Source organism: Prionailurus bengalensis, chromosome C2 (assembly GCF_016509475.1).
Source record: "Prionailurus bengalensis isolate Pbe53 chromosome C2, Fcat_Pben_1.1_paternal_pri, whole genome shotgun sequence".
Lineage (NCBI taxonomy): Eukaryota > Metazoa > Chordata > Mammalia > Carnivora > Felidae > Prionailurus > Prionailurus bengalensis.
Window position 1 is genome coordinate 94,547,067 of NC_057350.1, and position 25,691 is coordinate 94,572,757.

The window sequence follows — 25,691 nt, forward strand, 5'->3', positions numbered from 1 at the left end:
ATGGGGCTCAGACTTCTGTATTTTGCAAAAGCTGTCCAGGTGATTCTTATATACATCAACATTCCATTCTGCTCTAGGGAAGAGGTTCTTCTTTTAAAAATAATTTTTTTTTACATTTATTCATTTTTGAGAGACAGAGAGAGACACAGCACAAGTGGGGAAGGGACAGAGAGAGAGAGGGAGACACGGAATCCGAAGCAGGCTCCAGGCTCTGAGCTGTCAGCACAGAGCCTGACACAGGGCTTGAACTCACAAACCGCGAGATCATGACCTGAGCCGAAGTCGGACGCTTCACCGACTGAATCACCCAGGTGCCCCATCTAGGGAAGAGGTTCTCAAACTTTAACATGCATCAAAATCTCCTGAGGGGTAATTAAAGCGAGTGCCAGGCCTTACCCGTAGAGGTTCTGATTCAGTAGGTCTAGAGAAGTGCCTGATGGTTTGTATTTTATTTTACCAAGATTTACTCACCAGGCCATCTTTTCTCTCTCTGCTCGCAGAGACTATGACACCATGTGTCAAAAGAAAGGTATGTCTCTGTTTTCAATAACATTTTCTTTTCCTCAAACCAAAACACAAACTCCATACCAAACTCAGTTCTAAGCTTAAAAGTAATGCCTTTAAAAACAGCATTGCAGTTCCAACCAAACCCCATAGGGGGTGTCAGTCAGCCAACGGGTGCTTTTGTAAGCACCCGAACCCTTCTCTGCGTCAGTAGGTTTGCTTACAGAGGTGCACTCTTCTGTCTGGCAAAACAGAGAAAGACAAACTCAGTGTGAGAACAGAGTGTAACTGCTGACGGTTTAAAAAACAAAACAAAACAAAACAAAAAACCCAAACAAACAAAAGAAACAAGTCCTATCTCCCAGCCCCATGGCCTGCTTAAAATGTTTCATTCCACGCTTTTGTCTAGAACATCATGATCTGTTCATTTATATTTTAACCAATTTATGGAACAGAAAAAGGTGAGGTAAAAGTTGACTGGACTGAAATTATACCCTTAGTCACTTGAAATACTCATTTTGTACTTCATCATAATTATTGTGATTGTGTTTTTGAAACATATAAAGAACAAGACCGTGGGTTGGTCAGACTTCTACAATAAGGTACCCAATTACGTACTATAGAAACTAGCATAAAGTTGCATAAAAAAAGATCTTAAATGGGAATAATGACCTTAATATCTTAACTCGGAAACAACCCATTTATTTATTGCTCAGCCAGCAAGGACAGGCTAACTCTTTGGTGGAGCAGGTAGGGTGAGTACAACAACATTCAAAGATTCACCTTTCCTAAGTCATGCCCTTCTCATGCAATCTGTCTAAAACGGTATCTTCGAAACTTCCCTATAAGGTTAAAAAGGGACCTTCCACATTCAGCTCAATATGCTAGCCTTACATGTTAATACTGAACTGTTTATGCTATATCCATTAAATACTTTTTAAATAGTCCTGAAGTTTTACTATCCAAATCTTTTTTTTTCCCCTAAGATTTCATTTTTAAGTAATCTCTCCACCCAACATTGGGCTTGAACTCACAACCCCAAGATCAAGAGTTGCCTGCCCCACCGACTAAGCCAGCTGGGCACCCCCAATCTAAACTCATTCTTCCATAGTCCTTCCATTACTAAACCATTTTGTGTTCTCTAAAATAGAATTATTCGGGGGCGCCTGGGTGGCTCGGTCAAGCACCTGACTCTTGATCTTGGCTCAGGCCATGGTCTCGTGGTTGGTGAGATCGAGTCCCATGTCGGGCTCTCTCTCTCTCCCCACTCTCACAATAAATAAACAAACTTAAAAAAAAAAAAAATAGAACTATCCTATGAGATACTTTTAAACATGTGGAAGTTTGTTTGATAATGTCCACTGTAAATGACATTTGATCATTAATCAAAGATTCCCTGTATCTGTTCCTTCACTAAGTCTGTGAGTTCTAGGTTCCCTTCTAGAAGTCATCTGACTGTATGTTGAGTAGTAAGAGCCAGCATTCCTCCCTTATCATCCTTCCACAAATCTTAAAGTTTACAGTTGGCACAACGTCTGGAACAAAATTCACAGGCTAACATTTTGCCCTAAAAGGCTTTCATGATTTCTGATCTAAAACATTCAGGACTGACCTCAGGACTTGATTCCACTCTGGGGTAGATATGGGTGTGGATCAGAATGGACACAAAACCATTCAGTGAGTTCCTGAACCAGTGTGGCTTCTTCCTTGTTTTTCTTTTGGCCCTGAGGGATTAAGGTCAGGCAGTATTCGGCACAGCTGGGGAATGACATTCACTTAGTCATTTTACCCCAAGATCCAGCTCACAGCAAGGCTTCCTTAGAGTATCATCATTGGGGAAATTCCCTGAAGTCAAGGTCTGAGTTTAGTCATCTCTGGATTTCCTCCCCACCTGGTTAGAGTGCTCTAGACACAACAGGCACTTAGCATTCGGTTGGCAAACAAGAGTGAAGGCTGTTTTTTTGAGAATGGCTAAAAGGCTAAAAACAAAAAGAACGCCCTCGGCCTGCCTCTTCTCTTTGTAAGTCATATCCCCCTTTATCTAGTTTCTGTCTCAAGTCCCACTTTGAACCATCCTGATCATCCGGGACCCTAGGTCTTCCTCTCTGAAACACCAACAGGATTCTGCACACTGTGTTGTTTGCAGCCCATGATGTCACAATAGCCTACTACGTATGCTACTGTTGCTATTTAAGTGCCCCTCAACTCTGTGAGTGCTCTGAGGGCAAGGCCAGTCTATCACTGTTTTACAGACCCACAGTGTATATAATGCTGTGCCCCAAAGAGATTTTTTAAAATAATGTAAGACTACAAAAGTGAACAATGCCCCCTTGTCATTGTTTTGAAAAGTAAAATAAATCTAGTTGTATAAATTAGACAAAACAGATTTGGTAAGAAAGAAAAAGAACAAGGGTGATATGATCTGGCAAGATGGGGCTTTTGTATCTTCGAGTGCATTAGCTGATTTCTTTCTTCAGCTTCTGGGAATATAAAAAAGGTAGTCTGTCAGACCACAGAACGAGAAAACAAACTAGAAAAAAATTAAATGAGATGATACATCCTTTTCTAGCAGCAAGTTTGTTAGCCCGTCCTTCACTCCCTCCATCCTACCCCAAGAAGAACCACTTTTGCTGGATGGCACGATTGATGATGACTGAAATTGCAATGCATACTTACTGCGCACCTAATATGTACTGTTGGCTTCTAAGCATTTAACATTTGTGTATTAACGCCTTACAATATGCTTATGAAGGAAAGAATCTTGTTCTCATTTTATGGAAAAAAGAAACTGAAACACAGAGATGGTAAGTAACCCTCCTAAAGATATAGCTGATGACCTGAATCTGAATCTATACATTTCCCTCCTCAAGAAACATTTACAAACATTCCTTGGCTTACGATGGGGTTACATCTCAGCAAACCCATTATAAGATGGAAATATTACAATTCAAAAATGCATTTAATACACCTAACCTATTGAACACTGTAGCTTAGCTTAGCCAACGTAAACACTTAACATTAGCCTGCAGTTGGGCAAAATCCTCTAACACAAAGCCTATTTTATAATAAAGTACTGACTCTTTCCTAAAATATACTGAACACCGTACTGAAGGTGAAAACCTGAATGGCTGTATGGGCACAGAGTGGTCGTGAGCACATTGGTTGTTGACCCTACTGACCGCGTGGCTGACCGGGCGCCGTGGCTCACTGCCACTGCCCAGCGTCAGGAGTGACAGCTTCACATCATGTAAGCCCCAGCCCAGGAGATGATCAAAACTCAGTTCCTACTGATTTGTGTATCGCTTTCACACCACTGTAAATCAGGACTGTCTGTAACCTGACCAAGGGTTAGAGGGCACACCTGAGTAACCACAGACGGTTCCTGTGCTCCTCTTACGCTAGTCGTGCACTTTTCGTCTTGAGGGAGTTGAGGCAACTCGGAGACGGAGCTAAATAATTTGAAATTTTAAGAGGCCGTGTTGGAGAAAAAGATGGAAGGTGAGGTGCCTGGCTGGGAGAGGACTCCAGGGGAAAGAAAGAATGCAGATGCCAACTGAGCTTTGCTCAGTAATGTGTAATGTAACTTTTTCCTCTGGCCCCTTGTGAAAGGCTGAGTAAAAAGCTACATCACAAATGCTTTGTAACATTGTGTCTGCTTTGGGGAATGAAAAGAATGGTGGAACCCAGCTTCAGAGGTGGGCAAGTCCACAGAGAGGACAGAGGGCGCCCACAGAGTGACATGAGTCACAGTAAAAGTATAAGGAAAAGTGGTTGCTAAGAGACCAAGAGGGAGGAACTAATTTAAAGCAGTAGGTGAAATTCTCCCTCGAGGGTTACGAATTGTATAAATTTGTAACAGACTCACAAAGTACAAAGCAATACACGCTTTAAAGCTGTATTTTTCATTTACCGGGCGCCTGGGTGGCTCAGTCGGTTAAGTGTCTGACTTCAGCTCAGGTCATCATCTCACAGTTTGTGGGTTTGAGCCCGAGCCCGGCGTCTGGGCTCTGTGCTGACAGCTCAGAGCCTGGAGCCTGCTTCGGATTCTGTGTCTCTCTCTCTCTCTGCCCTTCCCCTGCTCACACCCTGTCTCTCAAAATTGAATAAATGTTAAAAAAAGAAAAAAAAGCTATATCTGCATTTAGTACTCTTAAATATATTAATTAAGAAGGATTAGAATTCAGTCGTTTGGCCTTTAGAACCTGAAAGGTCTATAGCTCCAAGTGCTGATGTGTTCATGCAGCTCTATTTCTGCTTCCCTGCACTCACCGATAGGTGGTTTCTGGAAGGAGGTCTTTTATAACATGGGTGGTGGTATTGCCCACGGTGATGCTAGTGTCTCCAAGGTCAATATTGTAAGCGAGGATTTCAGATCCATTATTGCACGGCTCTTCCCAGTTCAGTACAAGGCACACAAAAGGTGAATCAGGGTAGGCATTGAGGGTCTCCTCCTCCAGAACACAGAGAGTGGAGACAGGGTCAGGGGCAGATGCTGGTGTCTGGCAAAGGACAAGCTCACTATACGGTCCTGCTCCAGCTTGATTGACAGCCTAAAAAGACAACAGCAAGACAAAGTCCACATTACCCCACCGTAAATTCTGAAGCCTCCGTGTTAGGCGCTGTTACAGAAATCTGACGTTAATACACAGTTTACTTCTAGAAACACAGGTAGAAAGAAATCTCAGAAAACGTTCGCTTTAATGACCACGTTCCAAAAAACCACCAAAGACACCCTTCTCTGTTAATAAAGCAGAAGATAATATCACCACCGTCACCATTTATAAAACATAACTTTAAAACAACACTTTGTATTTGCCTGGCCCACTTCAGGCTATATATGGTCCTGTGGCATCCTCATAGTCACTGTGGGGTAGACACTAAATGGCAAGTCTTCTTCTAGTCTTTTCCATGTGCACGAGTAACTCCTATCCATGGCCACTCTGACTCTATCACCTCCCAGTCTCCCCCTCACTTACTCTGCTCCAGCCACACTGGCTTCCTTGCTGTTCCACGGGGACACCAAGCCTGCTCCCACCTCAGGGCCTTCGCAAACTGCTGCCCCTCCTGTCCCGGAACCTTTTCCCCTAGACATCTGCACAGCTTGCTCAAGCATCTTCACGTCTTCTCTCAAGTGCTGCCTTACAGTGAGCCCTCTCTGGACATCATGTTTAAATCTGCGGTCACCCTACCCCACCCTCACCCCCTGTGATCCTCATTTCCTATTTCCCTTCTTTATTTTTCATCACCACGTTTATCACCACCATGAGAGTGTAAGTTGCATAAAGGTAAAGTTGTCTGTTTGGCTCACTGTTGTATCCCCCAACAGCTAGAACAGCGTCTGATACAGAGTATGTGCTCAATAAATGTTGTTAAACTTGTATTTTTTCCCCTTTAAAAACATTTAGCAGCCTCCTTACAAAAGCGAATGCACTCTAAACTCTAGTTCTCATTTAATTCATAGGAGAGTTTAGAAGGACAAATTAGAGAACTAAACAAAAGTAGTCTGAGCTCTTAAAGGTTCAAAACAAAAGTTACAACACTTAGGTACTACTGTTAATCTCAAAGAAGTTCAGAGCATCCATTTGCTAACAAACCACTTGTGAAATTCTACTGTAATATTTTCTCATATCTACTTCTATTTCATGACAATACTCCAACTCTCTTTTTTGGTAAAATTTTAATGTCATGATATACGTTAAGAATATATATAGAGATTTCATTCTTTAAGACAAATTTTTCACAGGGGCGGAAAAATAAGACATCATGAAGCTCCCTGTTCGTATCAACCATGTACCAGAAGGAAAACACACGGCTTTTAGAGTTGCAGCTTAGTTCAAGTCTTGATTCCATTATTTACTAACTGTGCAGTTAGTAGGCATACACATATGTATGCATGTTGTGTGATCTTAGGCAAATTAGGATCTTCTGAGCCTGTTTCCTGAGATGTAAAATGGAGACAGCAACACCTGATTCACAGGATCATTGTAAAGATTAAATTGGTCAACACGAAAAACCCTGGCCGTTAGCCAGTGCATCCCTTCTGGGGAAGGCCAGAACAAAAGAGCATTTTCTTTTCTGTTAAAAAAAACAAAACAAACAACTTTCCTTAAATTTTGAACTAATTTTAGATTTACAGAAACATTGTAAAAATAGTACAAAGAAACTTGTGTATATCTCTCACCTTTCATTCCCTAATGTTAACACCTTATACAACTAGAGATAACCACAAAATTAATATTGATAGAATACTATTAACTACATACAGATCTGATTCAAACCTTACTAATTTCTCCAGCAGTGTTCTTTTTCTATTCCAGGATCCCACTCTGGATCCCATATTCTTTTACTACCTTCATTTCATAAGAAATGTTTTCTTGATTTATGCTACTTATTATGACCAGTTTTCAAAAAAAAAAAAAATACAAATAATTTGGAAGATCTCTCTCTCTCTCTCTGTATTTATTTATTTATTTGGGGGCAGGAGAGAGAGAGAGAGAGAGAGCGAGCGAGCTCCCCAGGCTTGATCTTGTAAACCCTGAGATCATGACCTGAGCTGAAATCAAGAGTTGGACACTGAACCGAAGGAGCCACCCAGGAGCCCCTCAGAAGAATCTTTTAATAAAATAAATAAAAGCATGCCTCTAATATATAGTATGTCTCATGTGAACAGTACTATTTTGGTACTTGTTAATTAAAATACCCTTAAGGAAGCATATCAAAGTGCAAAAATTCTTGAGCAAAACAAGAAATGTTTTACCCAGTTTTTATAAAACACAATATAAGTATTACAATGATTTAATTTTAAGATGCCAAATATTCAAAAAACGATTTGTCTGACTTTGCAGTGTGTTAAATAAAATTAATTCATGAAAATAATTCATATTTGGCCTACATGTGCCAAGTAAGCCAATTTAGGTTGAGGAGATCCCTTTCCTGACAAGATGGTACTTCTTTTGCATAGTGATGGTGGTCTGAAAAGAACTACCCCCTTCACAGGGTCTGATTCATTTTATGACAAACAAGTATGGACATCTGAAAATGTTTTCTACTCCTCACTTTCAAACCAGGGAGGCAAGATTCTTATGCAGGCTCTATTCCTACTCTAGTCAATGTATGTTTTAAAATGCCATTTGGGGGAGTCAGTGCTAAGTGACAGCATATACCCTGAAGGGGAAAAAAGAAGAACATTTTCAGGAGAGACCCAAAACTCAAAAAGCATAGTGAATTTTTTTTTTCCTGTGGTGGCAGACAGTTCTTTATTTATATCCTGCCTTGTTCCAAAAACAGGAGTGTAGCACATATTTTATAACCTTTTCCCAATGACTCAGCACTGCTATTATAAAGATCAGATAATGTGCCGTGACCCTGAGTCACTGACGAGTTAATTATGTCCCAGGTGCTCCATTCAAGAAGGAAGGAACGTGTATAACAAAAGAGTTTAATCAGAATGTTTATGAAAAAGCAGCCTTCAGAATTTAACAGAGAAGCTTCAGTTGATCTGGAAAATTAATTTATGAAGGGAATATTTTCTCCAAAGAGGTCAGAGACACCGATATGTTCATGGACTTGTAATCAGCAATTTGATTCATGACTTAAATCAGGTGGAAACCTAAATCTGGCATCTCTGCCTTTTTATCTATTTAAATCTAAACATGTGTGAAGACAGAGTTCTCCAAGGTCAAGAACCACATCTGACTAATCTTGGTATCTCTCCTCTTGATCAGCCTGTTCACCCTTTGATTCTGGCACAAAGTGGTGCTCAAACTATGTTACCAAACAAATGGAAAGAAATGGACAAAGAACCCTGTTTTCTAAGGACAATTAAGGCTTTACAACGGGGAAAAAATAATCACTTATCTAAGTCAGTAAAAGTAAACTCATGACTACTGTCACTTTTAGGGGTTAGGCTAAGAAGCCAACTGTTCTTCATGTTACTCTATTTGTAACCAGCCTTGTTAATAATGGTCACTGAGAAATGGGAGGTGGATCCTGTCATCTAATGCAGCCTAGTTCAAATCACTCTAATGTTTGTTTCTGGCTCCATTTAACAACTGGCATACATGTCTTGTGTCTCTTGCCAGTCTTAAGCGTCTGCCCCACTGAAACACGCATCTCAGGGGAATTCACAGAGAAGGAACCTTCCCTAAGGAGCTGTGACTGACCCCTCGGCCCTGGGTTTGGTCACTTATTCAGTGAGTTCACAGACAGGACACAAGGGTGGAAAAAAGGAGAGTGGTGCAGAATTAGATTTTGTCCTTCTGCTACAGGACCTCCCAGAGAAGCAGACATTAATTATAAGACCAAAACAATTCAATTTATTTTCATTTAAAAGGACTCTTCATTCCATATCATCCGTCTTGATAGTCTCCATCACAAGCCTTTGGGTCACTGCCCCAGAGTCCTTCATGGAACACCTGGGTCTATGAGTAACATCGGAGTCATGTCAACCTACCTGTAGTCTACAGCAATATTGTGCAGCGGGCAACAGGTCCCTTATCTCAAAGCCGGTATCTGTCCCGTGATAAATGAGTTCTAAGGATTCTTCATCTTCTCCCCATTCCAACCTGTACTCTGAGATGTCGGCACCAGAGCTTTCTGGACTCTGGAAAGCAGAGATTTAAGTAGTTAATTTCACTAAGAAGGAAAATCCCATGATGTTTGTGCTCAACTAACTAAACTTAGGGAAACAGAGCAACACGCCCCTGGGTATTTCAAATACATGGAAGAGAAAGGCATGAAAGAGGTAGTCAATTTCCTCTCAGTTCTAACCAGTGGTAAAATTCCCACAACTCCAAGCGATAGAAGCAAGCGCCAAGAGAGATTAATGTGTAAAATCACCTACATGTGAATTATAGCTTTGTAGGTTCCTCGTAACTTGCATTTGGGGGCAGATCAAGTACAAGAAACAGAAATCGATGCAGAACACGTGCCTGACTTACCTCCCAACTCACTAGGACACATCCATCAGGCGTAAAAGAAATACAAGGTGCTTTGCACTGTCCAGGAGGCCCTGCAGCAGTGGTAATTTCTGAGACATCAGAATAGGGGCCATACTGAAAGGGAAGAACACACACATGCCTGTATGTATAGTGTGAACACACACGTGTGTGTTCACACACAAGCTTATAACCAAATAAGGGCTAGACAAACACCATCATCAGTACAACTGATTAAAAAATATTGCCTAAAGGTTTTCACTTTCTTTTTTTTTTTTTTTTTTTTAACGTTTATTTATTTTTTTGGGGGGACAGAGAGAGACAGAGCATGAACGGGGGAGGGGCAGAGAGAGAGGGAGACACAGAATCGGAAACAGGCTCCAGGCTCCGAGCCATCCGCCCAGAGCCTGACGCGGGGCTCGAACTCACGAACCGCGAGATCGTGACCTGGCTGAAGTCGGCCGCTTAACCGACTGCGCCACCCAGGCGCCCCAGGTTTTCACTTTCAATTGAATGTGCATAAGGTTTCTTCCTACATACACTCTCTGAGGGGTAGATGTCTATTATGTATGTATTATTTCTTTTTATTCAAAAGGATCAGAAATTTGGTTTACCAAACATTTCCCCTTTATTGTGCCCTCAGAAACAAAACCATGCTGATTTTTGATGCAACATGGCATTCTGTTTCAACGTGTCTCCCAGGACAGCAAAGAAAACTAAGTCAAAGATAACTAAGTCAGATGTACACTGCAGCTTAATTTTTAGCACACAAAAATCAACTCAAAATTGGTTATCCAATTCTGTGAGCCGTCAGCACAGAGCCAGATGTGGGGCTTGAACTCATGAATCACGAGACTGTGACCTGAGCCAAAATCAGATGCTTAACCGACTGAGCCACCCAGGCGCCCCTGGGTAACTTTCAGTGTAACAGGAATAAATTAAGGCTGATGATAATATTTTTAGATGATAAATTAGATGATAAATTAGATAAATTAGATGATAAAAAATTTCTTCTTTGACAGGAAGTAAAACTCGGAGCATCAGAGTGGCATATTTATCTTTGTTATGGCAGAGATGCCCTGCACAGCTGACAGGGAAAAGAGCAAAAACACCAGTAAAACATTTTCTGCAGCATCTGTGGTCATCACCTGCCACTGCTTTTTAATTATGTAAGCTCAGGTGCATCAGCTTTCTTATCTTCTCATCAAAACATTGTTATTGGTTAGATCCACTCTGGTTGTCTTCTTTTTTTTTTTTTTTTTTAATTTAGATAGTTGTACTGTGTCTGAATTTCTTTCCTAGCTGGGAATTAGAAGGAATCCAGCTCCTGCTAAAGGTTTGAGATGCTACTTCAGACCAAGTGTTTTCACAGTGTGGCCAACAGGAAATAGACTGGAGACCCACGCATGTTCCTCTGCCAGGCTTGCACAGGGCTACCGAGAATGAGAGAAAATCACCAACTGCATGCTGCTCTCAGTTGTGCTTTCTTATTTTTAAAAATCCCATCAATTAATTATATCTACTTATTTACATGGAACCCATCTGTACAAATCACGAGTATACCTGGCAGTGGGGAGGGGTACAGCAGCAGCCTGCACCAGAAACACAGTTTCTGGTTACCTTGTTCTCATCACGAATCCCACCCCCCCAAACCCACATTACTCTGCGATTTAAAATAGGGGTGTCATCTAGGGGCTCAGTCAGTTGAGTGTCTGACTTCAGCTCAGGTCATCATCTCGTGGTTTACAGGCTCGAGCCCCACATCGGGCTCTGTGCTGGCAGCTTGGAGCCTGGAGCCTGCTTCGTGGGTTCTGTTTCCCTTTCTGACCCTCCCCTGATCGTGGTTTGTCTCTCTCTCGCGCTCTCAAAAATAAATAAAACATTGAAAATAAAATAAATACAATATGGGTATAATCTAGACACAGACTTCCAATCTATGATGGGCTGAGAAGAGGTCTCCGGTCTTCATTTGAAACAAAACAAAAACCAGAAGCTGGCCTCCCTGGCCTCTACCCCACTCCAGTTCTAAAAACTGACCTGAGATATTGCTGCGTATAGAAGGGCAAGGCTTCTATAGCTGGGTAAGAAGGAAACTGTTTTGAAAACAACCCAAAATAGCTAAAGGGTGATGTTCTTTCTTAGTAACCTTGAACTCTTTCTTAACAGAATGATTTGAAGACAGAAATTTCTAATGCTGGGTCAATATGAAGTCACAACAATGTATCAATTCAGAAATGAGACTCACATACCCTTCTTTAATGGCTACCAAGGCTGGATAGATACTGCTGAGGAATTTCGGGGGGGAGGATACGGAAGTGTCAGCACCTTGGTATTCTGGTTATGGTGCACAAGCCTGTACTCACCCCTCCGTCATTCAGAGCCCTCACCCGGAAACGATACACAGTTCCGGGGAGCAGGTTGCCCACGGTGCACTCGAGCTCTGGCCCATGGTACACCTCCGAAGCCACATCCTCGGGTTCCGTCATCTCCACACTGTACTCCGAGACCTCACAGCCACTTTCTGAGGCAGGAACGTCTGGGAATGGAGAACGCTTTTCATCTTAGAACATTTTTATGCTTCCAGTTGAGCAGCTCACACCTGGTTTCCCACAAGGTTTGTAACACATCATGTGGGCGGCTGGGCCTCAGTATCTCTCCTACAAAAAGGAACCCTCCCCTCCCCCCAAAAGAAAAGCGATACGGAAGAAAAAGTTTCTGAAGGATGTTATCCGTACTTTCCAAACTACATCTAAGTACATTCAATTACTTCAACAAAATAATTTGGAAACAACAGAACCCCTTGGCAAATGTCTACACTGTAAGACAAGGAAGAAACAGAGGGAGAAAATCTTCTAACTTAAAACCAAAGGCCACGTTAAATCAAGATAAATGACCCAAGGTTGGCACAATATTTTATGACGTTGTAGACATGAGTAGTGGCAAAAAAACAGTCTGATGGAGTTCTGCAGGTTTGTATTTGCGAGTTTATATGCTGCAAAGTGCTGTCACAACAGGAAATGCTTGTACAGCTCAAATCCATACTGCAAAGTGCCAGGGCCCACATGTGACAAAAGACGAGGAGAATCAGAGGTTACCTTACAAACCTCGCTTTAATCTCTACATTGCACGCAACTTCGCTTTTGTGAATAGGGTTGAAAAACATCTGGGAAAGACTGGCTGCTGTGCCAGATTTTCTAGGCAAGTGTCCTCCGAAGGACAGAGAATGCCCAGTGAGCGTAGCTCCCTCAGGATGAGCGACGGCGTGCCGCAGAACACAAACCCAAGCCAACACATATCAGACAGACAGCGGACATTTTCAACAGGCAGGACTACAGTCGTTAGCAGACTGCCAACTTAATCACAAAGCATGAAATCTCCAATTCCATCTCCAGTTGTCCCAACCGTCAATGTCAACGTGAAGATTTGTTCACTCACCCCACTCTAAGTGGACTTCTTTGTGCTTTGGTCTACCCAAAACCCTCGGTGGTCGACACTGACCTGGTGCAATGCTTAGTGTGCGAGCAGGGAGACTTTCAGAGCACTGCAGGAGAAACACCGGAGAGAACCATCTCTTAGTTACTGTGAATTCACCAGACCTCTACATCCCAGGCAGATCCTACCCTGTAACTGAACACGCTGCCCAAAGGGGATCACACGGTGAATGTGCACACTTGATTTCTGTGCAGAAGGGCCTTCTCTCGTGTGCGTGTCAGGCGTGAACATACACTGCATGTGGCACTGGTAAAAATGCTTATTTATGAAGTCAGATTCGTAGCCACGGGTTGTGTATTCTAAGCACACAACTGCTTTCCTTTAAGCCAAAATTAGAGAGATCTGTCGTGAGGACAGAAGAGAACACAAAACAACAGCTGGATGACATTTTTAAATGGTGCTATAAACGGTGAAACCATCCACATACGGGGGCAGAAGAGCAAATAAATTCAGTATTAATCAACTGAGTCTGACATTAACCGGCAGGTTCTTTTAATGCTAAAATAAGCGGGCCTCCTTTTAGGAGCTGATTGTGCAAGGCCGGGGATGTGGAAGTCGACTGTCTGCAAGAGGAGAAAACCAGGTGCAACTCTGCAGCTTGGCCAGACTCCTCCCTTTTCCCCCCGAGAAGAAGTGCTGCAGGGGAGAGGTACCCTAGACACCTCACACAGGAGGTGCCTGCTGACCCTCTGGGGCCTGGATGTGGGGACAGCCCACCCAGGGAAGCACTACAGAGAGCTCTGGCGCTGGACGGTGGTCTAACTGGACCTTCTTTTCACAGTCTATGTGGGTAGCCTAAACATCACGGCACTGCTATCCTTGCGGGAAAAAGAAAAACACAGGACACCAGTGGAGGTGTGCTGACTGCTGACTGCAAAGCCAGGCACCCTAACGGCAAGTCTTCTTGAGAAACATAAACCCAGCACAGGGCTATAAGCTACCGTCTCTCACTATTAATGGTTTCAAACCATGATGTGAAACATCCCTACGATGAAAATGGCTTTTTACCATCTTGCCTTTCATTCATTTCTGAATGCGCGTTACAGCCAGTTAGTATCTGATTTCTAGCGCACTCCCTGTGTATTTCTGAGGTTATTTTAAGCCTATGAGAACCCTGTGTGGTCGAAACCAAGGCTCCTGACATGTTATCCGATCTCAGGTCAAGTAAAGAGCGGAGAGCAAGGGATATGCTGCTGCCTACAGGTGTGTAAGTTGGGCACTGCACAACTGCAATGGTGTCACTCAGCTCAGTCGTCATAGATTTGTGTGGTTTTTCCAGCAGATGGCAGTAAAGCACCTTGGGGAAGGTGCATCCCCTGTTCTCACAAAACTGCCAGGTTTGGTAACAGCAGAGCTGTGCAGGAGGTCATGTCTTTTTGACCCTGAATTCTATCCTTTTCTAGCACTGCAATAACTCAGGTTCTTCTTATTTAGCGAGACGAATTTCGGACAACACTCAATTTTCAACCGTCACCTGGGATCATGCCAAAGTCTTCCGAGAAACAACTAAGTGACAAATGCGCCTTGACAATTCCACAGTTTAGCTGAGAATCACCCAGGCCTATCTTTCATGTCCTCCGAAAACGCAACTGGAAAAAACTCAACTGGAAAAAACTCTTGTTTTCATTTCCTGATGTGACCCCGTGGCAGGCTGTGCTGTGACGATACTTTCTAAGAGAGTAATTGTCTCGTGATGTTACAGAGTGGCTGTCTGAACCCGACCCAAGAGGTTTTTCTTTCGCGCCACGGCAAAACCGACCTGACTGTGTCCACCAGTACTGATGCAGCACGCTCGGAGTTTGTACAAAGTGCCTGGTTTCAAGTGGGTGAAAGTGTATTCTGTAGCCGATCCGCTGTATGCCACCTCCCACTGGCTCGCTGTAAAACAAGACTCGCGTGTGAGTTTGTGCCTCTTGCAAACGCGGAACAGTAGCAGCCATTCCTGAGGGGAACAAGCTCTAAGCAGTTTCCATGAAAACCAGCATCTCCTATTTTTTCTTCTTTTTTTAAATAGCCAAGGGCCCTCTCTCCCTTCCCTTCCCAAAGTTAAATATTTAAAATGACACGGAGTCATTTTTCATACTTAGTACTGCAGGCTAGACTACTTAATACCACCATTATTATATTTGCTGACTATGAGGTTCGGATGCTGGAAACCACAGAAACCCGTTGTTGGCACGGGGGTGGGGGGTGGGGTGGGGTGGGCGGAAACGGAGACAGAGCACGGGGTCAAGCGAGCTGTGAGATGATTGTGGCGAGAGAAGGCCTTGGGGGCCAGCTGGGTAGGGGAAGGCTGCCCAGCCAGGAGGCTCCTGGTCAGTCTGGGACATGCTCAAGAGTCCCTCCTGCTCTCACGTGCTGGAGGGCACGGGGGGGGGGGGGGTGGTGAAATCTCCCCATCATGCACAGAGTCCTTTGGGGAAAAGCCTGCCGTCTTCACAGAGCTCACATAAGAGACAAAAATGGCTGGGAGGGTGACGAATTAAAGATGAAGCACTCAGGTGACCTAGCTATCTGGCCACTTCTCGGGACTAAAGAAAGTAAGCAGGGCTGCTGAAGGCTGCAGCAGTCTGACTGCCCGGTAAGGCTGACGCCACCAGGGACAAAGCATCGGGGGCCGCTTCCCCCGGCCGCCCGCCCACCTCGCAAATCTGGGCTGCTGCAGGCTTCCCTCCTCTGTGTCGCTCTCCTTACAGAGCCACACGTCTGGGGGACTATTTCACCAAGGCCTTCTCTCCATGAAGTTGTTTCCAAGAAAATATTTTCCCCCATTACCCAAGATACTTTACTAAAGTAAGTTTCCCTTGGCCACTTATTAGGACAGATTTACAATGAAGTCACAGGCACCAGGGGCGTGGGGGCTGTGGGTGGGCACTAAAAAGCGTTATTAGGACATCGCTGGCTAGAAACCTGGGAAGAGGCACATGGGAACAGGGATGACTGACAAGATTCAATTAATCACCCACTTTATGTGCTGGCAAAGCTGTTAACTTTCAGTAGAGAACGGCATCTAGTTTGATTTGATATCATCAGTGGTCAAGAGAGTCACGAAAATGGAAAACATGCTTTCACAAGGAGCCACGGCAGACACCTGCCTTCTCTCTTCGGTAGGTTTTTGTAACGTAAAAAACTAAATCAAATTTTTAGCCCAGAAGAGGACTTTATGATGAGAACAGCTGTGCCCACCTCAAAGCATTCTTACGTTCTTAGTCCAAAATAGAAGCGGACCGGCTTGAAAACCAGGGCTCCAGGTGGTCACCGCAAGTAGAGGGCAAAAGAGCAGCCCACGCCTGCCCGGCTTGTTCGCAAAAGTCACCGTTATGAATGGTTACGGGGATTATCAGAATGGCGAGATAGGTCGTTTTAAAAGTTCTGACGGCTATATTTTTTTCCTATTAAAGCCTAATGAGTTTTACTAGAAAAAAAAGATCGAGTATTTTTAAAGGCACTTCTTAAGGAATCTGATCTTTAACACTGTACTACTTTAATCCACATAGTGCACAAGTGATGACAGTCTGACTCAGACGTCACAAAGATGGAAAGGCATTTGCTAAACTTGTCAGGAAAGTGGGACTGTGACACTGTCACTCTCTCCCGATAATACGATGTTTTGTTTGCCATCGCTGTACGTGGGAACTTGTCGATTACCAAACTCGTCTGCTCTCTCCACCTTATCCTTCCTGCTGATTGCTTCTGACACTCCCTCTGCCCGTAAGAATTTTCAGCGAAAGTGTGCCAAGACAGGGGATGAAAATTTAATTATTCGATTAATTAGGACCTCTGGCTTAAAGAAAGGACACGGAACATTTAAAAACATGATAAAAATGTACATTTCAAGCATACCCTGATCCCTGATGCTGTGTGTAAAAGAGAAAACTGTAAATATGTGATTATGGTCTATTTGTTGTAATGGCACTACTGGTAGAATTGACGGCTTCCCACTATTACCATACAGATGTTTTAGGATGTTAGAAAGTAGAGGTTGGTACTGGATTTGAGGAAAACAATTTCCTAAAACTTCACCTTCAGAATTTCCATCAGTAATCTCCAGCAAGTACTTGAGTATTTCTGAACCACCATTATCCTTGGGAGGATCTGGAGAGTAAGCAGATGCCTTATTAGTTATGAAAGGGCATAGATTTTTATTAACAAATATCATTAGAAGACAGAAAACATGTCACATTATACTCCTTAATTCTGAATTTAAGCAAAAGGCATAATAATTACTGTATTACCCTTGAAAAACAAAAGAAACAAACAAAACCACCAAGAAGCCCTGAGTGCTATCAGATTATTCGAAGTTCTTAGGTCTAGAAACGTCAGTTATTTAGCAAAATATGAGCAAAACTCAAACTATGAATTAATTTTTCTAAGAGTTGAGTTAATAAATCGACTTTGAGAATTCTGAAGCCTGCTCTTTAACATTCAATTTTTATATAAGATGAAATACGTAACTCTTTCATTATTTATTTTATTCTTTACCTCACTTAGATTACCAGTGACCGGATTCTTTTGAGATGGAGAGGGAAGGAAAGAGAAATGCAAAATTTACTGATAAAATAAACAAGACATCAACACGTAATAAATATGTTCCATCACGGTTTGCCACTAAGCCTACTGTATATCCCAAGGGAATCTGATACGCAACCGAATTTGTGAGTCGAGAACGCACCAGACAGGTGGTCTGAGGAAGGGGTGCTGGCTTATTACCAGAGCCCTGTGGACTATGGGTATTTACGCCACTGCTGACTCCGTCCGCGAGAGTTTTCTTTTCTGAGCAGCAAAATACCTTGCGTTGTAATTTTGTAAGACTATGCAGAGGTTCCCTCTACCATCAGTTCTGCCAAGTCTCTATTTTAGATACAGACTTAGGAACTTCATGGCCCTTCTTTCGCTTGGTATTTCCATGAATGCATACACATTTCAGTAAGATTTAAAACAGTAATTACAAAGTTAAATATTATAGCATATAGCTAATGAAAGTAAACATTTACTTTCTAGGATTTTGTGAGGAAAAAGCTTCACAATCCGGCAAGAAAAGCACACCTAGATTTTTACAGTTTCTCTTAATCATGTCCATCTTCCAAGGAAATAGATATCCTAATAATTCTGCCTCAAAATTATTAGGTAACTTGAAACAGTTTTATGTCTCAACGGTTGACCTCCAATAACAGTTTAATGACGTTTTGTGTTGGGGCGCTTGGGTGGCTCAGTCAGTTAAGTGTCTGGCTCCTGATCTCGGCTCAGGTCACGATCTCATGGTGTATGATTTCCTGCCCCACGTGGGGCTCTGTGCTGACAATGCGGAGCCTGCTTAGGATTCTCCCTCTCCTTCTCTCTCTCTCTGCTCCTCCCTCATTCTTGCTCTCTCTCAAAATAAATAAACTTAAAAAAAAAAAATGCTCTGTGGGGTTTTTTTTTTTAAGACTTTATTTTTATATAATCTCTATATCCAACACAGGGTTTGAATTTACAACCCTGAGATCAAGAGTCACATGCTCTACCGACCAAGCCAGCCAGAAGCCTCTTTAATAATATTTTAAATTCCCTTTATATGACCTGGCTGCCAGGTAAAATCTTAAGTCTCTTTTTTGGGGTGTCTGGGTGGCTTAGTCGGTTAAGCTTCCGACTTTGGCTCAGGTCATGATCTCACAGTTTCTGAGTTTGGGCCCCGCATCGGGCTCTGTGCTGACAGCTCAGAGCCTGGAGCCTGTTTCAGATTCTGTCTCCCTCTCTATCTCTGCCCCTCCCCAACTCGCACTCTGTCTCTCTCAAAAATAAACAAACATTAAAAAAAAATTTAAAAATAAAAAAATTAAATCCTTTTCTTTTTCCTTTTTCTGCCTTTCAGGAATCCAATACTATTGTGACACATTGGTGATAATTATACACATCCCAGCAGTTTTACATACAATTGTAAAGCAGTTTTACATACAGTTTTACATACATACATTGCAAATCTTTATCAATATTCTAAAGGCATTCACTTCATTGAAATAATCCGAGCTGCAGAGGTGAGCCAGAATATCCTTCCACCAGATACCCTCAAACACCATTTAATGAACTTCAACAGGAAAAATTCCTGAAGTGGGGTGCGCCCCTGGATGGCTCAGTTGGTTGAGCATCTCACTTCGGCTCAGGTCACGATCTCATAGTTCTTGAGTTCGACTTCCATGTTGGGCTTTGGGACAGCCCGGAGCCTGCTTCAGATTCTCTTGCCTCCCTCTGACTCTGCCCCTCCCTCACTCATGGGTGCTCTCTCTCTTTCAAAAATAAATAAACATTTAAAAGAAGAAAAAAGAAAAATTCCTGAAGTTCAAAACTTCTGGTTACATACAAACAACAAAAACGAAAGTTTTCCTAGTTCTTAACTTGAACATTCTGTATGTCAAAATTTACTTAAGATGACATACCTAAAGTTTGAAATTTATTCTCAATATTAATTTTATAAATCCATTTTTCACATTAAATATCACTACCATTGTTAAGGGCAAGTTACTGAAGAATGAATACATATTCAGAGATTACTACATTCAAATCAGTAATAGAAGTGTAGGAGGCAAAACAATACAGGAAAAATCGTAAAGTAAAATGCTCGTAAAACGGACAATTCCAGTGGAATTCTCTGGATGTTTCTGATACATATATTCCAAATCTGTAAAATCCCCACAAATAATACCTCTTATTTTTTATTTTGGTTTGTCACCACTGAAATCCGTTTTTAAAAATCTATCAAAAACAAGCAACAGCAATGGTAGCAAAACATACCCCATTTGACACTAAAGCCATGAGATGTAACTGGTCCTTTGATGAGGGGTCTTGTGGGGGGTCCGGGCCTGTCAGGACTCGTCGTACACACCAGCACTTCACTTGGACAACTCTTCCCTTCCACATTAGAAGCAGTCAGCTATAACACCACGGAAAAAATATGAACATGCTTTAGATGTCACGTACTGAAGAAATGGCGACGTTTTACCAAGGCAAGATCAAGGCATCTGTAAATTCACACAGACAGACATTTCTCCTCTCTCTCAATCTCAAACAACTGATTTACAAGTTATTTCCTTTATGGGGTGCTTATTTTCTGTACAGTTAGCTATTGACAATTACAAATAAAACACTAAGGTGGGTTGCAGCTAAAGACATTTTTACCCTTTCAAGAAGGCATAGAACCAGTATGTTACCACCTAGTTCTTATTGTTTTGTGGGGAGAAATTGGGGGAGGGGAAAGCAGGTAAAAATAACCTTACTTATTTAAGAGTAGGGCAATGCCACCTTGTGGAGAAATGCTAGCAGTATACCTACCTATGTTCTCATGGCACCAAACAGCAAGCGTTTGTTAAATATCAGAAACTCATTTTCCTCAAATAGTCACACACTTCACTTGGTGATCTAACAACTGTTTACTGAATGACTACTACATGCCAAGCTACATCATTTGGCCTCCAAATCAGAGAAGGAAGGGTAGAATCAAAAGATAAATTTCTCCCTCCAAACCGCACGCAGTCCTATCAGAAAACCCAGTGCTGTGCATGGATCAATAAAGGGTACCATGGCAAAGGATGCTATTTACTGCTTTTCCTCTCTCTCTCTTTTCTAAAAGTTTATTTTGGAGAGAGAGAGACAGAGCAGGAGGAGGGGCAGAGAGAGAGAGGAAGACACAGAATCCGGAGCAGGCTCCAGGCTCTGAGCTGTTAGCACACAGCCTGACGCGGGACAAGAACTTGTGAACCGTGAGATCATGACCTGAGCCTAAATTGGATGCACTACCATCTGAGCCACTCAGGTATATCCCTGCTTTTTTTCCTCTCTTATCAGTTGCAAAGCTTTGTTTCTCGTTACAACACAAAGTCCTATGGTCATATTAACAGTGGTTGTTAACCACCAAAGCAAAGCCTAAGTAGGGAGGGAGTGGGTAATGGAAGACAAAAGAAGGAAATGGGCAGAAGAGCAAAGGGGAAGAGGGAGAGTGAAAGAGAAATCTAATAAAAAGGAGAAACATCGAAAAGTGGGGGAGAGATAGGTGCACCGAGCATTCAGTTTGGGTGCTCCTGGGTGAGGGCATCTGGCCACGCTGTAATGCAATTTGTTACAGCACACGACAGTAGCTTTCTCTCTCAAAACTAGGTTTAAAATTAAAGTATGGTGTGCATTTTGTGTCACTTTAAAAATGTAAAGTGCAGGGAACTTCAAAATTTTCTTAACGGACAGAGTCCGTTTGAAATGGTAAATGGGTAAAACATGCAACTGCTTCTTTTTTCAAGCAGTTCAGGTACCAAAATGGTTGACTCACCCTGAATTTATACTGTGTGCTTCTTTTGAGATTTTTCACAGTACAGGTTAAATCCTCTCCAGTGTATTTTGGGTGGAAAAGGTTATCCTGCAAAAACAAAGCCAGAAAGAGACATCAGTATCATGAAATCTGGGCATTAAATACTTTTGTGTATGGGATCTTTCTATTGCCTCTTTCCATCGCCACCGGCTGCCAGAGGTCCGTCCGGCGGCTACGGCAGAAAGGGGAGTCGGAGTCCACGGTGCTGTGTATCGTGCTCCAGCTTCAAGTAAAAAAAATAATCTTGTCTCATTGTAGGTTCTGCTGGGTCTGTACAACTTTCTTGTGAGGCTAATAGCAACATGAATGAGAACAATGCTCTCTCTTTGAGAGGATGTAAATTTGCTTTGGAATGGATGCCACCATATGCTTTCCTTACAGAGGAAAGGTTCCTCAGTAAGTATTTTCAATAAAGAATTAAGCCACCAAGTAGTACTATGTGACAAAGCAGTGTACATTTTAAAAATACGTATTTAACGTTATTATCAAAAAAGCCTCTTGCGGTCTTCGCTGTCCAGCTGCAATGTGCTATGTGATACACAGAGGCTGAGGTTTCTGACCACACAGTGTCCTCTTCTGGCCAAGGAAGAAAGGACACCTGGGATGGGAAAGGCATGATCCCTTTAAGAGGATTAATATCCCACTAAAAGCTGAATGTACTGAATTCATTCAACTGTATTCTCAATCACCCGTCCATCCACTCAATCATTAAATATCACCGAGCACCTTCTACGCATCAGGCTTCCTTCCACGTTCTAGGGGTTCAGCACTGTCCAAGAACAAAGCCTTGCCCGCAAGAAACTTACATGCCAGGTAGACAAAGTGATTAAAAAAATGAAACGGATCTAACTATGAAGCATTTTATGCGGTATTAAGTGCTGTGGCCCAAAATATCAAGTTGGGTCAAAAGACCGAGGGGCGGATCTAGTGAGGTGCTACTCTATAGCTGTGCAGGTTAACTAAAGCAGCCACATGGGGTCTTTAAATTTAAACTAAATACAGTTGAAAATTCAGTTCCTTGGCCCCACAGCCATATTTCAAGAGCTCAATCCTCATGTGTGACTAGGCACTACCTTTATCGGATAGCACAAACCACAGAACATTTCCATCACTGTGGAAAGTTCTACTGGATAGTACTGTTATACAAGGCGGCCAGGGGAGGGCTCTCCACAGAAGACGTGTGAGAGAAGAGATCCTCAAGGAAATGAGGGAAGAGTCAAAGATAAGTGGAAGGGCCTTCTAGCTACAGGGCATAGAAACTGCAAAGGCCCTGAGGTTAGGGCTTGCTCTCGTGTTCAAACACACAAGGGCAGAAACAAGGACATTAAAGAAAAATCCTATAGCAAAGAACCTTATAGGCATTGTAAGGGCTCTGAGGTGAAGGACCAGAGACAGGAAGGGTTCTAGGCAGAGCATCGACAGATCTATTGAACAGATCACTCAGGCTTTGTGTGGAAAACAGACTATAGCAGAGAAGGAGGAGGGTAGGGAAAGTACTTAGAGACCACTACAATTATTCAGGGATGAGACAATGGTGGCTTGCGAAAGGCTAGTAGCCTCAGATACTAAGAAATGGCCAGATTTCTGGTTGATTTTTGAAGCAAGATTGAAAAGGATTTGCCGACTGATTATACAGATGGGTTCAAGGACAACTCCGAATTTTCTGGCTTCCCCGAACAAAAGGACAGGAATGTCACTGAGACAGGGATGACTGTGGCAAGGACAGGTTGCTGCCGGTGATGGTAGTGGTAGGTATTGAGACTTTGGTTTTGAACCAAACGTAATTTGAACATAATTTGATGGCGTCCTGTTATGTTAACGACAACGTGACTTACACAAAACACACGCAAGGGTACAAAATCTACAAAGCTTACGTTTTCATCCTCCTGGATTTCCAAGGTGTAGGTGACCACTTCCTCAGGTGAACAACCTTCTGGTTTATTCCACTGCAATGTGACCCATGTGACTCCAGCTCGAACAAGTCTTGGTGCAGAGGGCATCTGAGGGATGTTTCCTAACGTGTAACATACCACCTCTTGGCTATAACCACTACAGAGAGATAAACCCAGTAAGACGCACATTTAGGAACATGTGAGGAGTCTTAGCATTTAAAAAAAAAAATTTTTTTTTAAGTTTATTTATTTTTGAGAGAAAGAGAGACAGAGTGCTAGCAGGGGAGGGGCAGAGAGAGAGGGAGACACAGAATCCAAAGCAGGCTGCAGGCTCTGAGCCGTCAGCACAGAGCCCGACGTGGGGCTCGAACTCAGGAGTTGTGAGATCATGACCTGAGCCAAAGTTGGACGCTCAACCGACTGAGCCACCCAGGTGCCCCAGGAGTCTTGGCATTTTAAACGAGGAAGGATGAACCTACCTACTGCCCAACTTGCTTGGGTTGGAAAGGCCGGGGTATGACAGATTCAGCAAACAAAGGAAGGCAAGTATCCTTTATGTGATATCCCCTACCCCAACTCTCGGTCTGCCTGATTCCCCACTTCACTCTGCTACTAAAAAAAGCACACCACATCACAGGACAATATATTTAAGAATTGATTTCCCCCTGAAAGCACCCAGCAGAAAGCACAACACTGTGCAGTGTTACTAAGCTATGACCCACAGCTACCAAGGAACCTTCAAATCAGTGTGAGCACAGATAATTGTCTGCTGATGAAATAAACGTTTTACAAATACAGACGGGGCTATTTTTTGAAAGTTTGTGGGTGCTTCCGATTCACTTACAAACTCTTGAAGCCTTTATCATTATGACTTTTTCAACTAGTAGACTCTAAAAATGCAACAGCTATCATGGGTGGGGACAGAGGGCTGTAAAACCTTGTGATGTTCTTGAGGCTGGAAAAAAGCTTGGGGACCAATGATGTGCTGAACCTTTAAGATTTTCAATGAGCAGTGATGAAAGACGAAGGATTTTTCCCTTAATCAAGAGTTACCCAGGAAGTGCAATTGAAATATGGCCTTTTCAAAGCGTCTTTAATCCACAGACGCTCCACTGGACACCTGCTCTTGTCTTTCTTCCGCAGCCTGGAGGCAAGCTGTGGTGCCCTGGCCGGTCCAGGTTTTCTCCAATCCTGTGAGTATCTGCCAGGGCTTGACGACAATGGCTGGCCCAGCACCCCTTCCTCTCTATCAGGCAACCTCAGATACAACTGGAAAAGGCAGCTGAACAAGTAGCTTGCTAAAGTGATGAAAGGAAACAGCGCGTGTTCTGAAAAAAAAACAACGCCTTAAGAGGTATTTCTTTCAAAACCTAAACTGCTGCCTTCATCTTGGCTCTCAGAGACCCCTAGTGGGGCCCTGGCATTACAGCGTGTGAGACCACACAGAGGCCACACAGCAGCACTCCTCACCTCCGGGGAAGCCTTCTACCCTCTCATTCGATTCCCTCTAGGAAAATCTCAAATCGGTCCAGTGTGGAGGCGGTGGATGTCTTCATGCCTTCCAGCAACATGAGAGGAAGACACAGAATCACCACACGGTACGTTTAACGGCATGAAGGCGAGGGAACATCCTACCTGGTGCCAATGTCATTCCGAGCAGCCAGCCTGAACGTGTACCCCATGGCCGGACAAAGCTTTGTCAACTTGCAGTGCTTCTGACTTCCAAAGAAGCACTGTCTGAAACCGCTGTTTCTTTTTCCCTAAAAGAAAACAGTAAAACAACGTACACAATTAAAAACAAAGCATACAGTAGGAAAATGAGGAAGGCATTTTGAACAATTGTTTCATTTCCTGGTTTGGATGAACAAAACCAGCAGAAGGAAAGCTTCTAGGGGTGTGTTCCTTTGTACATAAAGCACACGACAATGAAATGTCATCCTTAACATGAAACACTACAGAAGAGGCTGTAACTGAGACAAGTACACATTGTACTTGTGGTCCTTCTAAAGTGGCTTTGGTTAACAAAATAAAAAAGGTTCTCTCAGGTACGAAGCAATGCACCATTTCTTCCGTCTTTCTTTCCTTCCTTCCTTCCTTCTTTCCTTTTAACATTTATTCATTTTTGAGAGACAGAGACAGAGTGTGGGTGGGGGAGGAGCAGAGAGAGAGGGAGACACAGCATCTGAAGCAGGCTCCAGGCTCCGAGCTGTCAGCATAGTGCCCGACGCAGGGCTCGAACCCACAAACTTTAAGACATGACCTGAGCCAAAGTTGGACACTTAACTGACTGAGCCACCCAGGGACCCCAACGCACCTTTTCTAAGATCTTCCTCACTTGGGTTGGTCAAAGTGCCCAATCTGACCAACCGAGAGCAAGTCTGCCCTCACTGCGGGGATCGACAGTTCTGGAGACGCATAGCACCTAAGATCTGCCTATGCAGCTTGGTGTGGCTAGAAAAGCCCTCCCCAGTCCTCTCCTTTCCCACTTTGCCCCCCGACTCTTGAACACTTGCATTCCTGCAATGGTGAGCTATT

General features: G+C 43.0%; 1 protein-coding gene across 6 annotated transcripts in view; it reads right to left on the minus strand.

The window, feature by feature from the left end:
- Positions 1-25,691, minus strand: part of FNDC3B (fibronectin type III domain containing 3B) — a 363,538-nt gene that overhangs the window by 40,295 nt on the left and 297,552 nt on the right. For all 6 annotated transcript variants that reach the window (XM_043594896.1, XM_043594895.1, XM_043594893.1 and 3 more), the window contains 11 exons: positions 24,792-24,916; positions 23,139-23,313; positions 21,226-21,312; positions 19,701-19,839; positions 16,956-17,027; positions 14,692-14,810; positions 12,876-12,981; positions 11,804-11,976; positions 9,444-9,557; positions 8,957-9,106; positions 4,774-5,054 (listed from right to left, as the gene is read on the minus strand). In XM_043594896.1, coding sequence (XP_043450831.1) covers positions 4,774-5,054; positions 8,957-9,106; positions 9,444-9,557; positions 11,804-11,976; positions 12,876-12,981; positions 14,692-14,810; positions 16,956-17,027; positions 19,701-19,839; positions 21,226-21,312; positions 23,139-23,313; positions 24,792-24,916 — 1,541 coding nt within the window. The remainder of the gene's footprint in view (positions 1-4,773; positions 5,055-8,956; positions 9,107-9,443; positions 9,558-11,803; positions 11,977-12,875; positions 12,982-14,691; positions 14,811-16,955; positions 17,028-19,700; positions 19,840-21,225; positions 21,313-23,138; positions 23,314-24,791; positions 24,917-25,691) is intronic.